Here is a 17,856-nt window from a genome sequence, read left to right as displayed (position 1 = left end):
ACCATCAATGAATATAATATTTACTCAGAAACTAATTAGAGGGTTTTTTAAATGGAGCCAAAAAATTGAATTGTAGCCCAAATTAGATTGACAAGGGGTTTAAATATGAATGCTTCATGTTTTTCTTAGAAATGTGTTGATATTCTGCAAGAAGAGAGAAATAAAAGCAAAAAATGTCTTACCATAATAAAATTCTCCTTGCTGATACATCATTGGAATTTGGACTTCACTTTCATCATCTTTAGTGAAAGAAAAGGTTCTAGTATTTTCAGGCCTAAACTGTGACTTCCAGTTCCCTTTGAAATAGACAGCATTAATGAGGGCCAGATAAGTGGCAGCATCAAAATCCCTTGGGGATACCAAATCTTTCACCAGATCTATTTAGGAAAAAATGAATAGATAAAAATTCATGTTAAACTGGAAGATTAAGGGGGACCAGAAGATTTTCAAACCACCATCTGATAGAGTGGTCCAGAGAAACTGTACACCAAATTTACAATGAAAATAAAAAGTATCTTACTTTCAAAGGGAAAAGAGTTACACACACACTACATATATATATGTGTGTATATATATATGTGTGTATATATATATGTAGTGTGTGTGTACACTATGTGTGTGTTATTTATATATATATGTGTGTGTTATTTATATATATATAAAAGAAATTAAGGGCATTCAAAACACCCGTATCACCTGAAATAATACTAGTAGCTTCCTGATACACAAACTACAGAACCACATACAATATAAGCTTAGACTTAATCACTTTCTAGTTGCAATGATGCATGTAAAACTCTTAACACAGAGTAAACACTCAATAAATGCTTCAAAGTTTATTCTGTTTGTTTGTTTGTTTTACAAACAGTCTCTCTGTGTCACCTAGGCTGGAGTGCAATGGTATGATCTCTGCTCACTGCAAACTCTGTCTCCTGGGTTCAAGTGATTCTCATGCCTCAGCCTCCTGAATAGCTAGAATTACAGGTGTGTGCCACCACACCTGGCTAATTTCTGTATTTTTAGAAGAGATGGAGTCTCACCATGTCAGCCAGGCTGGTCACAAACTCCTAGCCTCAAGTGATCCACTCCACTTGGCCTCCCAGAGTGCTGGAATTACAGGGCATGAGCCACCGCGCCCAGTCCTAAGTTTATTCTTGAACAATGTACGTGATTAAATTATCAATTTCAAATTCTTCCCTGTGTATACTGGACATCATTCTGCCAATATACCAATTGCTTTTGGGTAGGTGAAAACGGATGAATGAAAGCCAGTTTAAATCATGATGCATTAGTGTTTATCATCTGAAATATTCCTTTCCAAATCTATTTTAAAGGATATTGGGTCTTTGCTGCTTGCTAAACGTGTCTAAAGGAGTTTGAAAACAAATGGGTTTTAATAGTTGAATCTACTTCATATGCATTATAACCCTTGATTTATTCTTTGACTATTAAAAGACTACATTTAAGTTTCTTTTATTGTCATCTTTTTTTAATCTCATAGATAAAAAACATACGACAAAAATTTGCTCTGTATTCTCTCATTGTGTTAATCATGGCACTTCTTAAGGTAAAAGATGCCTACATCTTGGAGATTAAGGGATATTGAGTATCTGCTCAGGGTTATTTTTGTTGTTGTTCCAACGTAAAGTTCAAGATTAACATGATTTGGGTAGCTTTGAAAATATGGCTTCATTTAATGAACAGCTATAAAAATTTACTTTTAATTTAGTCTCAATTTTTGGACTGTGATTTCAATTATTTTGCTGGTAAAATTGGAAAATAAAATGCTAAAATATGAAACATTTGGAAACCCTAAATACATTTAAAAAATATAAAATAGCAATAAAATTTCAAATGAATGCATCTCATTCTAATTCCTCTCCATTTCGGGGGGCTTAAAATAAGCTGCTCTTTTGAAAATGAATCATATACAAATGTTTTAAATTACCAATGAAGTTCTTTGGTTCAAAAGCCAACAAACATGTATAAACTCAGATTTTCAACTCTTTTTTACTCTATTTTAATCACATTGTTATGAGAGCCAACTGCCATTCTATCTAGTAACTAATTTATTAAATAGGACAAGCAAAATTTCATAAAGTGGTTAAGATTACAGAGGAAACCCATCAATCAGAGAGTACAGATTTCAGATTATCACTGCTAAATTCTATATATGCCAAAAGATTTAACTTCTTTCTCAAATGTTCATTCATAACAATGTTTCTCAAATAGGCCATAATCTATACAAAATAATTATTAGATACCCAACTAAATGCTCTCAAACATTCAAAATGCAAAAGGAACAAGGAGGAAATACTTTCAGAAGTTAAAGACAGTTAAAACTAAGCTACCAGAGAAAGAAAGGAACCAAGTGACATACTGTTTGTGTTATTCTCCACCCACTTATTGATGTAGTTGGCCACGGCTACATTTTGACTGAAGTCCACATGATTTACTTCTGCATTAAAATATTTTTTCATCATTTGCAAAAACTCCTCATTGACATGAAATCCATTTTGCACAAACAAGGAATTGGCAACCTTCATCACATACTGGCTCTCTTTAGCAGTTACCATGTTTGAAAACTCCTTCAAGAAAGAAAATTCTTCACCTGAAAGTTGAGAAAGGATAAGTTTATTTGTAGAACAAACACGGTGAAATGTCAAGGAGAGTGGAGGAGCATTAAAGCACAGCAAGGGAGATTAACCGAACAGGCACCTGGGGGAAAAGTGCCAGGCTTTCCCCCACATTGATATGGTCCAATACTTGTACTATTTCTAGATGTTCAAATTAACTTTTTGCAAGTTAATATCATCTACTGATATTATTTTTTATTTCATTGTTATTTTGCTACAATCTATAGAGACTGTTTTCTTCCAAATTACTAGGTTACTTTGATGAAATTAAACTTCTTTTATACTATTAGAAAAAAGTACCTAGTTTAAAATTCAAGATCATCCTTTACATTTTACTCAGTAGACCTTTTAATTTTAAAACTAGAAAAGCCATTAGAAATTGTTTTAATTTTTAACTTTTTAATGAGCTAATTCACACGTATATCAGAGCATTAAAATAGAAATCAAACATCATGTCAAAGTGATTACAAAATACCATTAGGCTAGAAATTTCCCCCAATACATAGAATTTTTATAATAAGATAACACTTCAAAAAAAACTTGGATGCTATTTAAACAAGAGGATACTGCTGATTTTAAGCAAAAATTTCTGATATTCTTAGCAAACCATGCTGTCTTTCTTTGTAGTACTCATCATATTTGTAATTTTTCATTTATTTGTGTGATAAATATGTGCCTCTCCCTCTACACTGAAAACTCCAGAAAAATGTTTGCTTTTTTTAATCACAAGGAGTTTATGTAAATCATAATAATTTTTAAAAGATGTAATTTCCTTAGATTCATTCAGCCAGAAGTGGAATCAGGAATTAACACATTTCTTGGGTTTCCTAATCCTTCTAGCCATACCATTTCAATGAGATTGTTTTTTACCCTGTGTAAATATTGCTGTGTCTAGAATAAGAATACAACATAACTGAGTCAAAGTCAAATTCAAAAGTCTTGAGAAATCAAACCTGATCACTCTTACCATTTTTTAGGCTGTCATATCCCATTGAGTGGCGGATTTCTTTCTGGGTAGATCCTTGGGCCCCAAGTTCCATCATTCCCATTGCAAGAGCAATACTCAATGGAGAGAAGAGAATATTTTCATCTTCACCAGTGGCTCTAAGACGATTATACATATTCACTGACAAGTCAGCAATGGCTTCCTCAGGGAAAGTGGCCCCTGTAGCCATACTTTGCAGAACCAGCAAAGAGAAGAGTCCAAGGAAAGCCATATTGTAACAGTTTCAAGCCTAAAAAACAATAATTTACATATTAATTATTAGTTATCTCTATAACAAAAGTCTCATGGAAGGATATATTGGGAGGTTCTACTTTTAAAAAGTCAATTAACAGTTAAATGAACAAATAACACTGCTAAGTTCTGAGGATTCTCCCAGGAACAAGATACCATGGTCCCCACCTTCATGGGGTTAAGAATATGTATAGTTACTTACACAACAAGTAATTACAAGTCATGTTTGGTGAAACTAATTTATCAGTTTTTCATAGCCTCGCCCAATACAGTTTGATCATGACTTTGAATGGACTTACTCTAGCTTTCACTAAACTACATAGGTCTAGGACAAGTATAATGAAAACCAAAAGATATTTACAGGGCTTAAGATGAACTAGCACCGCTAGGCATTTGAAAACGTCACTGCACCCATTTATAAAGTAAATGCACCTTGCAGCTGGGTTACCAACTGGTGAGCAGAGATCAGACATACACCTGCCTCAAATCCCAGTTTATTCATTCCAGGTTGCAGAGTCCACAGGAAGTGGTAACCCAGAGAAGGAGCAGACTCAGCACATCCCTGTGTGATTGTTCCTCACGTATTGGTTCCTAGGAGGCTGCTGCTCTCCCAGTGACAATCTTTGGGCAGGGAGGAGCCCCCTACCAAAGTTGAGAATGAGGCTGAATTCTTGCTATGACACAGTCCATTTATATTCAGGCTTATGTTACCATTTCAGCTTACACCAAACAAACTGGTGTTTCTATTTAAATTAATATTTCTAATTATCAGGCTCATCAGTTTCTTGAACCAAATTGAAGGGCATCAAGGCCACATTTTCTCTTGGAGAAAAAAAAGCACCATCAGTGCCCAGATATCTCTGAATAATATCTCTGCTTCTTGGCATGCCAGTGTTCCAGAAGCCCTGTCTTCCCACAAACAGCCTGACTTGTGCACACTGGGGACACGATTTCCTCTTTCCTTTGTATTCTCCCATTTTGTCACTGCAGGCATTTGGAAAGCTAAACTGTTTATTCATACAATTAAGTAACTTACTTGTTCTTGATCATTTAAAAAAATCACTAAAACAACATGTCAAGTGATATTGAGCAAATGCATTTGGAAAATTGTATTTTAATTATGGTTGAGCATTAATAGTCTCCATTACTCAATTAACAGAGTACATACACATTTAACTGAAGAGCAGAGTGATTCCAACAGGCTTATGAAATAGAAGATCCTAATCAGTCCTGTAACATTTATTTGTTAACTCCAGTTTCAGAGAACTGCCTGGTGACTTTGTAAGTCCTTCACATTTTCATGTTAGAAGCATCAGTTTTTTTGTCTGAAAAGTTCCAACGTCCTCTGCCCTCACCCCTTCACCCTCCTGCATTTGTATGCAAGTTTAAATAGTTATTGCTTGTTTAGGAAGGTAAGTCTCAGCCTCTTTGTAAATATGAACTCTTACCACCTCCGTTGCTAATGGGATGACAGCTAATGGGAGATGGAGTGCACTGCTGCGGGGCAGGCTCTGTCACTCATGCAGCATTAGGATAAAGCCAGGTGCCAAGAGCACAGCAGCCCTGCCAGTCTACTGATTTCAGCCACCTTTGGGGGGCTGCCACTGCTTTGGCATTCTTACTTCCTTTTGTACTCCAGAGAACTCCAGGAAAAGGCAGAAGCTTTACTCGTGGTGATGCATGTGATAGGTTTAAACAAACCTACTGTACTGCAAGTTGTATAAAAGTATAGCACAATTACATACAATACACAATACTTGATAATGATAATAAATGACTGTTACTGGTTTATGTATTTACTATACCATACTTCTTATCATTTTAAAAAAATAACTGTTATACAGCCTCAGGCAGATCCTTCAGGAGGTATTCCAGAAGAAGGCATTGTTATCACAGGAGATGACAGCTCCATGGGTGTTATTGCCCCTGAAGACCATCTAGTGGGATAAGATGTAGAGGTGGAAGACAGTGATGTTGATTATCCTGATCATGTGCAGGCCTGGGCGAATATGTGTATTTGTGTCTTAAGTTTTAACAAAAATGTTTAAAAAGTAAAAATATAAAAATAAAAAGTAGAAAATTAGAAAAAAGCTTATAGAGTAAGGATATAAAGAAAGAAAATGCTTTTGTACAGCTGTACGATGTGTCTGTGTTTTAAGTGTTGTTACACACTTACACACTTACTGAACACAGCTTGCATGGGTAGATGTTCTTTGGGTAAGTGAGTGAGTAAGAGGTAAGTGAATATGAAGCCTAGGACATTGCTGTACACTACTGGAGCCAGACGTGGTGGCATTACAAAACGGTCAAAAAGTTTTTTAAACATTTAAAACTTTATAAAGTATAAAAGTTACAGTAAGTGAAGTTAATTTATTATTGAAGAAAGAAAGGCATTTTTAATAAATTTAGTATAGCCAAAGTATACAGTGTTTATAAATTCTACGGTAACATACAGTAATGTTCTAGGCATCACACTCACTGACCACTCATTCACCGATTTACCCAGAAAACGTCTACCCATGCAAGCTCCATTCATGGTAAGTGTCCTTTACAGGTACATCATATTTTATCTTCTCCAAGTGTTCTTTTTTTTTTTTTTTTTTGAGACGGAGTCTCCCTCTGTCGCCCAGGCTGGAGTGCAGTGGTGTGATCTCGGCTCACTGCAACCTCTGCCTCCCGGGTTCACGCCTTTCTCCTGCCTCAGCCTCCCAAGTAGTTGGGACTACAGGCGCCTGCTACAACGCCCGGCTAATTTTTTTTTTGTATTTTTAGTAGAGACGGGGTTTCACCATGTTGGCCAGACTGGTCTCGAACTCCTGACCTCAAGTGATCCGCCCGCCTTGGCCTCCCAAAGTGCTGGGATTACAGGCGTGAGCCACCGCACCCGGCCTATCTTCTCCAAGTCTTATATCTTGTCCCACTTATCCAAGGACTGGAAAGGCAGGTTATAGTGTATTTTACTATTCCTTTTCTGTGTTTAGATACACAAATACCACTGTGTTACAACTGCCTACCATATTCAGTACAGTAACATGCTGTACAAGTTTGTAGCCGAGGAGCTACGTAATACCATATAGCCCAGGTGTGTAGTAGGCTATGCTATCTAGGTTTGTGTAAGTATACTCGGTGATGTTGCCACAAGAGTGAAATTGCCTAATGACTCATTTGTTCAAATATATCTCTGTCATTAGGCAATAAGTGTGTAAGACCAAGCAATTAAATTTACTGTATGATACTTGTATCTGCCAGTCAATAACACAACTATTTGGAAACCACTGCATTTAACATGAATATCATATTTTAGGCTAAGAAAAATATTGTATTTGTATAAAACAAAATCCAACCTATTGCCAATAAGCATTCCATAAAACAAGGCAAAATCTACTATGATCCCAGGCATTTTTGTTTACAAATGAACGTACCATGAGATGATAATAATAATAGTTAACATTTTTGAATACTTAAAACAACTATCTTATTTAAACTTTGCAATCACCTTATAAGTACAGACACTTATTATCTCCACTTTATTAATGGAAATGCAGGCTTACAGAGGTTAGGAACTTGCCCAAAGTCATACAGGAAGTGCTAGAGCCAGGATTAGAGCCCAGGCCATCTTTACAGGGCTTTACCTACTAAACTAACCTGGCTCTCCATTCCCTGGATAAGTGGAACAATATATAAGACTTGGAGAACAAAGACTTGGATGTAAGTCCCAAGTCGGCTATCATGCTGTTTGACCCTCAGCAAGTCACATGAATTCTCTCAGCCCTAGCATACTCATTAATGAAATAAAGGTATTAATCCCCACTCTGCAAAATTATTAAGGAAATAAATAAGAGAGAGTGTGCAAAGCATTCTTTTTTTTTGAGACACAGTCTCGCTCTGTTGCCAGGCTGGAGTGCAGTGGTGAGATCTCAGCTCACTGCAACCTCCACCTCCCGAGTTCAAGCGATTCTCCTGCCTCTGCCTCCCAAGTAGCTGAGACTACTACAGGCGCATGCCACCACGCCCAGCTAATTTTTGTATTTTTAGTAGAGACGGGGTTTCACCATGTTGGCCAGGATGGTCTCGATCTCTTGACCTCATGATCCACCCGCCTCGGCCTCCCAAAGTGCTGGGATTACAGGTGTGAGCCACCATGCTTGGGGCGAAGCACTCATTTTAAGCAACAAGTTATTCTAACAGAGGACATTATGAAAAAATGTTTCCTAGGTATCCATATATTTTTAAGTTAAACAATAGGCCAGAGAACCAAAATGAGTATTTTTATCATTGATATGGTTTCGCTATGTCCCCAGCGAAAATCTCATCTTGAATTGTAATCCCCATAATCCCCAATCTGGTAAAGAGCAGGACCAGGTGGAGGTAATTAGATCATGAGGGCAGCTTCCCCATTGCTGTTCTCATAATAGTGAGTGAGTTTCACAAGATCTGATGGTTTTATAAGCATCTGTCATTTCCCATGCTTGCACTCTCTCCATCCTGCCACCCTGTGAAGAAGGTGCCTGCTTCTTCTTTGCCTTCCACCATGATTGTAAGTCTCCTGAGGCCTCCCTAGCAACGTGGAACTGTGAGTCAATTAAACCTCTTTCCTTTATAAATTACCCAGTCTCGGGTATTTCTTCATAGCCATGTGAGAACGGACAATACAATCATCTCTGTTGCCCATCTAATGTAGCACCATTAGCCATTCATTCAGCCAAGACTGATAGAGGTTCCATGAGGTTATCAAAATTTATAAGGACAGGCTCTTGTCCTCAAGGTACTCACATTATTTGCAAGAGTGTACAATTAATATTACAGTGGCTCTTTAAGAAAATAGATCTTTTTAAGAATGAGAAGAATAAATCATCCCTGCAGGAAAATACATGCACATGGATAGCAGAAAATTATATCCACTGGCCAGAATATTCACTGACCTCAGGTTAAAAACCTCTGGTTTACAGAGGTTACAGATGGTCAGATAGAAAAAAAAGCAATGTTAGATGGACCTGCAGCTCTGCAGGTTTTTCTTACTGGGGAAAATGGGATGTCAAAACCACAGATGTATCTTTGGGCTTCTGGACTCCTGGAAAGAGCTCCCATTATGTTTGTGGGAGAGGGCCTCTGCCAGGGCAGTGGGCAGCAGGCCACTGATGACACATTCTGCCAAGAAATTTGGACCATGTGGCTGTGAATTGTGGGAGCAGGTCCTGTCAGGGAACTCTTTCAGAGAGCTGAAAGAACTCTGCTCTGGAAACACACATGTCTATCCACAGTTAAGTGATCTTTCTTCCTTTTGAAGGCAAGATGTCCAGCTTGCAAGCAAAATTACCTCTGCTAGCCTACTCTAGCCTCTCTGCTGCTGGTTGCTGGTTGCTGGCTGCCTCCTTTGCCTCTGCTACCTCTGACTTCTCCTGAATGTTGGGTGGTTATTTTTAGTTTCTAGGTTTTTGGCTGGGTGGGGGCTGGAGGGAGTGGTTTCCTTGTTCTACATTTTAAGTGTCGATATTCTCCACAGATCTAGTCCTGGCCCTTCTCTCTTCTTGGTAGTACACTTCTCATGCCCACTGGTGAACTCTCAAAACAAAGATACTTCAACTATTATATCTATTAAGATTATTCCCAAATAAGTAAAATTATAGCTCTGGCTTCATTTTTATCTTAATTTCTGATATGCATTGGTAATTGTTCTTGGGATATTTATTCATTGATGCCTGCCAGCAGTTTGAATTCAAGGAGGCCCAAACAGGACTCCTTATCTTATCAATCAAACCTACTCTTTTTTCTTTCAACGTCAAAGCATTTGACTCCCCTCCATCTCTTTTTCCCTCATGTTCAATTCATTGTCAAACACTCATTCCATGTTGCACCCTGGGACCTCTCCTGTTGATCATCCCATGGCCATTCCCATGGCCACAATGGCAGTTCTTCCTCTCAATGCATCTCAAGGACTATACCAATGGTTCTGGTTTCCAGCCACTCTCTGAACTGCTGGTTATTGGCCTCTTCAATCCAACATATGCTCAGCCTCCAGATCAATTGTCTTGATACTCCTTATGACCAGGCTATTCCTATGTTTACAAAACCTCAGGAGTTCTCTCATCCCTGTAGACCAAAGCCCAAAATCTTTAGTCCTGAACATAACACAGCCTTTGTACTGTGACGCAGCACAACTTTCTACTTACTCTCCTTCACGGATCCTGTAACTCTAGCCAGACTCCGTTTTGCATCAGATACACCAGAATTTTCCTCTCCTGTTACTGGCTTGTGTAGTTCTCTTTCTGAAACTAACCTAGCCCAAGTTCCATATGTTCAAATCCAAAGCACTTCTCCAGGTTCTGTTCTATTTTCGTCTCCTTCATGAATACCCGCTTGGTTCTTCAATTAAAACAGCAACTTCCTCCCTCCTTTGAAATCTTGGCAAATTTTTATCTCTACCTCTCCAATAGCACATACCACTGCTTCCTTCTGTTACAGGTAATTTCATACATGGATCATTTCTTGTCCTAAGCTTTTTGAGGACACAAATGGAAGGACATTCATCTTTGTATGTCTTAAGATAATCAGAATGAGCACCTAATTAATTACACATAGTAGGTGCCAAATAAATATTTATTAAATTAATATAGTGTGACAAGTAAAGGCCCATAATGCTGTTTCACAAGGAACAGAAAGAGTAGTTGTCACTTCTAAATTATTAAGGCTAATCTACTTTGAGCCCAGGGGTAGCAGCTCAATTTTTTCTTCTCTTTGAAAAAGTGTTTCCATCTTTACAGCCTGACAAAGTGGTATTGTCACCAATGACTGGACACGTAATATAATAACAAGTACACTACCTTGAACAATCGCAGAAGTTGGTACCAAAACATTACAATATTAACATTAGTCTACAAAATGCCAGGGCCCTACTATTAATCATAATAATCAATACATTCTCAAATGAGTTACTTTCACATAGACAATTACATTGGAGATTTATTATTTTTCTAGCTACTCTGTAAAATGCCTTTACATAAAAACAACAAGAGGCTGCAGTACCAGAATAGTAGTAGACAGTGCTATGGTAGTAGAAAAGGTAGAAGTAGGTTAGCTATGAATAAACTACCCTTAATTCTTGCATTTCTCTTCTTGGTTACCAGTGGTAGAGTAAGTTGCATATAAGTGTATATGTGTATACTACTTTAGAAAACACTTCATTAAAACAAGTAAGGGAACTAAATCTTCTTGTAATTGAGGTATGATGAATCACAAAACTGAAAGTCCACATTATAAAAAAAGTGTTTTTTAACTTCCCTGGTAGTTCATCTAATTTATAAGGTATTGATTATTCATAAATGCATCTTTTTTATAACCCAATTATTTTAAAATTATAAAAAATGGTTTCATAATTGTGAGTTGAGAAAAAGAGAGAAGTGTCCTTTGGTAGCTGAGAAAAATGCTTGAGGGAGGCCCTTTCTCCAGTAAAAAAAAAAAAAAAAAGCCGCAAGAAATAACTAGGGAGAAATGCCTAACAAAAAGAACACTGTATTAGAAGTTCCCTGCCTGTTAATTCTCAGACTTTTGTATATAAAGGACTAGTAATTCCTTTAATTGGAAGAACCTACATACGGCTACTAAATTTTTGTTCTGCGAATATATTGGGGTGGCGGCAAAAAATTTACAAAAATAATGCCTCTTTTAATCATACAAAAGAATGACTACATCAATCACATAAAAAATGAATATTTCAACATGAAAATAAAACAATCCCTTGAAGTGGATATTTCTGAACTCATAAAAATTCACTACTTTGTTTTTTTCATTTTGCCACAGACTGGTGAAAACTTTATCATAGGTGTTTGGAAAACTGGGAGTTTGGAAACCACTGCTTTAACTTTGGTTAATACTAGCTACCTTGGTGAAAGTTGGAATAAGTGAAAGTTTCCGGGCCTGTGTTTCCTGATTTGCTAAGAGAAAGGCACAATTAGATCAGCAGCAATGAAGCTAGGAACTTTGTCAAAAAAACTTGTCAAAAGAAAAGGGGGTCACACTTTGTGAAACAATCTGTATTTTTGCAAATTCCTCATGCATAGTGTTCCTTCCCTTTCCCAATTCTAATAAATCTTATAATCAATGTCCAAAGAAATCAGCTGATCATCATACAGACCATTATGTGTTAGAGCTGTCATTTTCTGTGCATGAGCCATAGCCTAGACAAGTGTGTACTTTAGGCTATTTGTTTATCCTTGTTCCCTCAGTTGAATTGTTTCCATTGGTCCTGCCTCTCACAGTAGTTTTCCTTAAATTTGGATGTGGACTTGTCCTCAGTAGGACTGTACTGTGATGGCAGAAGTGAACAGAAAATGTACTGTGTATGCAGAAGAGAATGAAGAGCACCACAGGATGTAAATTTACTGTAAGTGATGCAAATATTCATCACTCAAGGAATGAACCAAGTGATTCTCTTGTAAAATAACAATTAAATGTTTTACAGAGGACCCAAGAATAGAAAACACATGGAAGTAGATAAATCTGTGCAAGTTAATAAATCTTTTGGCCTTGGGTTATTCAAAAGGACTGTCTGTTGGATGCCAACCAGCACAGTTAAAGGCAGAAGGATTTGTCAGTCTTACAGAATAGATCACAGTGTTTTCAAAGCTAGGAAAAGTGAATAACCCATGAATGCTATGCTGAGGACAACTGCTTAGGCGGTAAGCTATCAAAACCTTCCTTACAACTTTCAAAATTAGCTGTGTAACCTCAGGTATATAATTAAATTGGAGTGTGTAGAGAGAGTAGGAGTATGGGGTGGATTATGTAGAAGATATCCCAGTATTCTTTGAAATGCTTTAAGATTACATTTTCAATCACAAAGCTGCTAAAAAGGTTTCAATCAGGAAATGCACTATGAAAGTATCACGTCATATGCATGATAAATGATGGACAAAGTGATTCAAAAGAATGTTAAAAAGGTTTAAACCATTGTTTACTGAGGGAATAATATGCCATGGTATAAATATACTCCATTTTTTAAAGAAGTATATATTTTTTCCTTTTCAAATTTTCTTTCTCCTCCAAGAAACCATTACTAAATTGAGATGCCTCTTAAAGCCAATGGGCCAGAACCTGTGAAATAAGGGACTACAAAGAGGTTTAATTCTATAATACCATCCATGAAATTATGATATAAATGACTTAATCCTTTCTCCTTTTTCTCTTTCTTTTGCCTCTCCCTCTAGTTACCCAGCTCACTGTGACCCTTCCCATACCTCTTAACTTGGAGTTTGTAATAGGAGACATGCTCTTTTTTTCTGTACTATTGAATCAAACAGAAGGGAGAGCTCCTCAGATATCTCTCAAATAACGTGAACTTGAGGAAATGGCCAGGTACATCAAAAGGGCATAACCATGGACAGAGTAATATATGAAGAGTTAATTTACCAGAAGAAAAAATTATGGAAGACTTGGGAATGGGCCAAGATGATTACTGGATGTCTTCAATGAAAACTAGGTATTATCAAAAACATATGTTTCTAGGTTATCTGACTCTATGGGTTTTGAAGTTTTCTTTGAACAATTTTACAACTCTCTATGTTGTAGAAAACTGGTCATGAGGCAAATGATTCTAGTCCATAATAATGCACAATATACATGTATAGTGGAATGCAATTGATTATTGCCCTGTGGATATTGGCCAGTTTGCATCTATTAAGCAAATGTATTTTGGTATTTCTGAAGGCTTATATATTCATTTGCTTTTTGGATCCTTTCCTCAATTGGTTCTCATAGCTTACTGGTTATCTCATTAATTATTGAGCTAAAAAAATCTTTGATATGTGTTTGTTTTGCATTTGTATGAGAGTCAAGATTATAACCTTCTTAAAAAGAATTACCATTTAATCGGTTTAAAACAATTTTTAAGCTAGAAATTTTTCTTTTAAAAATATGTATTTTCATAGAATAATCCAATAATTAGACTAGGAAGGTACTGGAATATTAGCCTTTTCTTAATCACTTAATCATTGCTTGAATTTGTACTGTATCAATGATAGCCCAAAATGATTTGGTAGAACTCTGTAGCTTGGAATTACTGATCACATAGCAACTGACCTGGCTGTGCTACAGTTGAAATTGTCTTTGCAAAGATTATCGTAGCAGGATAAATCTAACACAGCTGACGTCATCTTGCTTCTAACCCCCCAAACTATCTGTCCTTGCTCATTCCTTGGCATAGGCCAAGCTAAATATGAGAGGAATTTAGCTTATTGCTTAACTTTAAAGCAATGATGACAATAGTCTCTTCCCCAAACTAACTCCTTTCTTGTTCAGGAATTATGGTAAGGGCCTGAATTCTGCCAGCCTATAAGCATAGTTAACTGATAATCAGCCATTGTTCTCTAGCTTGCTTACTGCTCAGGAATCATGTAGCCAGAGGTCACAAGATTTGAAACTTTCCTAATTGCTCCTATAAATCACATCACTATTATCAAAATCTAAGACTTGTCTTGGAGATATTTTTCAGACTTTTGAATTCAGGTGGACCAACTGATGCCACCCAGATCAGTGATTCACACAAAGGAACAGACCCAACTGGTCATGTGATCCCCACAAAGACACTGACTCAGCTTCCAAAGACAGTTTGAATCTCCTATGATTTCATCCCCAGCCAATCAGAGAAACCCATTTCCTAGCCCCCTGCCCACCAAATTATCCTTACAAACCATAGCCTTTGTGATCTCAGGAAGGCAAATTTGAGAAATGTCTTCCACTCTACTGCTCAGCTGCTTTGCGATAATTAAATTCTTTCTCTGCTGCAACAGTGTTGTCTTAGTGTATTGGCTTTATCTGTGCAGCAGGCAAGAAGAACCCATTGGGCTGTAACACAGGACTAAAATTCTTGGTTATTTTACATGCATCCAAGAGTACAGTTGGGCCTGATGACCTGCTCATTTGGGGACTAACAAGTTGTCTTAGTCTGTTTTCTGTTGCTATAATAGAATAACCACAGACTGGGTAATTTATAAAGAAAAGAAGTTTATTTGGCAAATGATTCTGAATGCTGGGAAGTCCAAGAGCATGGCACCAGCATCAGATGAGGGTCATCCCATTGTGGAAGGCTGAAAGGTAAAAAGGCAAGAGAAGATGAGAGAGGGCAGTATGGAGAGGAAAAGGAGGCCAAACTCCTACCATAACCAGCCCACTCCCATGATAACAGCATTAATCCATTCATGAGGGCAGAGCCCTCATAGCCCAATCACGTCCAAAGCCCTACCTCTTAACATTGTTACAGTGGCAATCAAGTTTCCAACACGTAAACTTTTGGAGGGCACATTCAAACTGTAACACAATCTAGCCCTGGAAACGTTTGGAAACAACTAAGAGAATATGTAGTGCCAACACTCCCTAGAATTTCTAAAGTACTTTCTTATATATTTAATATATTAAATTTGAATTCCTCAGCATCAAGAGAAGGGTGGGTGAAATGAAGATGAACTGTGACTCAAAAGAGAAGACTCCCTTTCTTTAGCAGTGTCTGAGACTTCCAAAAAGCTTTTGGGCTTTCCCCAGGTGCTTCCCTGGACCACAACATCACCTGTGTAGTGGGAGATAGAGACTGTAAACCTCCAAGAATATTTCACAACTACAATAACCTCTTGTGAAACTGTATTGACTCAATAAATAAATGTTGAATAAATAAATCTCTGGTCAATCCTCTTCCCATCTTAGGTAATAAGAAATTTTTAAAATTAAAAGCTAAAATACTTGAATATTTTGTGCCCTTTTAGAAGTTAAGATAATGTCAATAAAGAAAAAATACGACATTGTCAAAGATGATAAGGAGGACTGTTCAAGAAGGACTACTGCAGTGGGGGTTTTGTAGTAGTAGAGAGAGAACGTGTTTAACTCCAAATACCAGGACAAGTGGGAATTTATAGCCAAGGAGCAGAGTGGATGTCAGTGGATGGAAAATTACTAAGAGGAAAGATCAGGAATAAGGGGGACCCCTACCTAAACTGACCTGACAGGATTCTTGGTGAAGGCAGGCCAGAGTGATAAGATATGGAGGATGATGGGGGTAGGTTGGGCAAGATGAGGAATTTTATCACATATCAAGACTAGGGGATTCTTGCTATACTGACTCAGCAGGATTCTTACTAAAACTGGACCAAGTAGGTCAAGGACAGAGTCCAAGGTCAGGGCCTAGTTGAGAAGACAGTTCAGAGGAGTCTGACTCAAGTTCAGTCAAGGAGATAGTCTTTGACAGTGTTGTCTAACAGAACTTTCTGTGCTGACAGAAATACTACATATGTGTGCATCTCCAGTGAGACAGCCAGCAGCCACTTTTGGCTATTGAGTTCTTGCAATTTGACTAGTCAAATCAAGGAACTTAACTTTTAATTTGATTAATCAAATAGTTACATGTGGCTAGTGCCTACTGCATTAAACAGTGCAGACACAGCTAGAAGTAGGTTAAACAGATCAACTTTTCCTAACATTGGTTCTTGACCAAAGAGCCCATAATTCAAGTGTTTAAAACAAAAGCAGAGAAAAATTAGTAGCATTAATCCCACAAAACATGTGTCCTTAGCTAAGATATTTTTATTTAAAACCAAATTCCATTTCTTCAGGAGATCTCAAATGATAAAGAGGCTCCATTTGGAATTCCAAAGGCTTTTGGTTAAAAGCCTGGGGAAAGCAAAATCAATCAATGCCAACAAAACCCAGTGAGCTGGCAGGTCCCCAGCCCTCCTGGAAATAAGATTTGGGCTTTCCATAAAATGTAATGAATAATTCTCTTTGGCATAATTGGGGAGAATTTGTACTTGCCAATGAATGACTTCCTTTGGATTAATGTCAGGAGAGCTAAACAAGTGACACACAAGCCCTAAGACAAAACTCAGCAAGTAGTTTCAGAGAGACGGGTAAAAAGTCATCATCAATCAAGGTTGCATGTGGCCCAAGGCCATTGTGGAACGAAGCCAGGCATTAATGGTCTTAACTTACCCATTAATGCTTTAAGAAATCCCTACTGTTTGATCTCTTCCCTAGACAGTGGGCTTGCCTGTTTACAAGACTGTGGAATATTTATGCTGGAAACACCTTGTAAGGCCTCCCCCCATTTTGCAGGTGAGAAAACAGTATTTTTTTTTCGCTTTTTTTTGGGACGGGGTCTCACTCTGTCGCCCAGGCTGGAGTGCAGTGGAGAAAAGAGTATTTTTACTGAACAATTTCTTGTACAAAAAGGATATTTAATGAGCTAAGGACTTACATATTAATGCAATACTTAGAATTGCATTCACTCCATTCATTCATTCAACAAATATGTATTCTTGCCAGCTATGTGCCAGCCCCTGAGCTAGATGCTAGGGATACGGAAAAAACAGGATGAAACAAGCAACCCACTTTTGTGGTATTTTTCTTCATCTACTAGGTCTACATTGTTCAAGGAGATATTCAGTTTTTCATGCAGAATTTAAAAACATATTACATTTTCTAATTTTTTATTATTAAAATGTTTTCGTGTAATAAAATTTTAAAAGTTGGCTGTGTCCCTGAAAGTCTAAAAATACTCAGATATAAAGTTGCTCCCCAATTGTTTTGCTAATAAAGAGAGTTGTAGCCTGACTCATCCTCTAATCATTCATGTGTTAAAGTGACACTTCAGGTGAAGCCCATCTCTACTAAAAATACAAAAATTAGCCGGGCATGGTGGCAGGTGTCTAATCCCAGCTACTCTGGAGGCTGAGGCAGGAGAACTGTTTGAACCCAGGAGGCGGAGGTTGCAGTGAGCTGAGACTGCGCCACTGCACTGCAGCCTGGGCAACAGAGCGAGACTCTGTCTCAAATAATAATAATAATAATAATAATAATAATAATAATAATAATAAAGTGACACTTCATTGTACCCTGAAGGGCTGGGAAATCACGTAAAATTTTCAGAGAAGTTATTTAGAACACACACTTAAAATTCACACAGACTTTTAGAGCATTCAAAGACAGTTTTAAACTTATCTTGAT

The 17,856-nt window shown here is 37.4% G+C and overlaps 1 protein-coding gene across 3 annotated transcripts in view; it reads right to left on the bottom strand.

The window, feature by feature from the left end:
* SERPINI1 (serpin family I member 1) overlaps positions 1–17,856 on the bottom strand; it is an 89,776-nt gene that overhangs the window by 32,629 nt on the left and 39,291 nt on the right. For all 3 annotated transcript variants that reach the window (XM_034957693.3, XM_003817689.7, XM_003817690.6), the window contains exons 2-4: positions 3,604–3,871; positions 2,381–2,611; positions 183–377 (exon numbers count right to left, since the gene is read on the bottom strand). In XM_034957693.3, the coding sequence (XP_034813584.2) occupies positions 183–377; positions 2,381–2,611; positions 3,604–3,853 (676 nt within the window). In that variant the 5' untranslated portion in view covers positions 3,854–3,871. The remainder of the gene's footprint in view (positions 1–182; positions 378–2,380; positions 2,612–3,603; positions 3,872–17,856) is intronic.

This window comes from Pan paniscus, chromosome 2 (genome assembly GCF_029289425.2).
Source record: "Pan paniscus chromosome 2, NHGRI_mPanPan1-v2.0_pri, whole genome shotgun sequence".
Lineage (NCBI taxonomy): Eukaryota > Metazoa > Chordata > Mammalia > Primates > Hominidae > Pan > Pan paniscus.
This window is presented reverse-complemented; position numbering and strand designations above follow the sequence as displayed.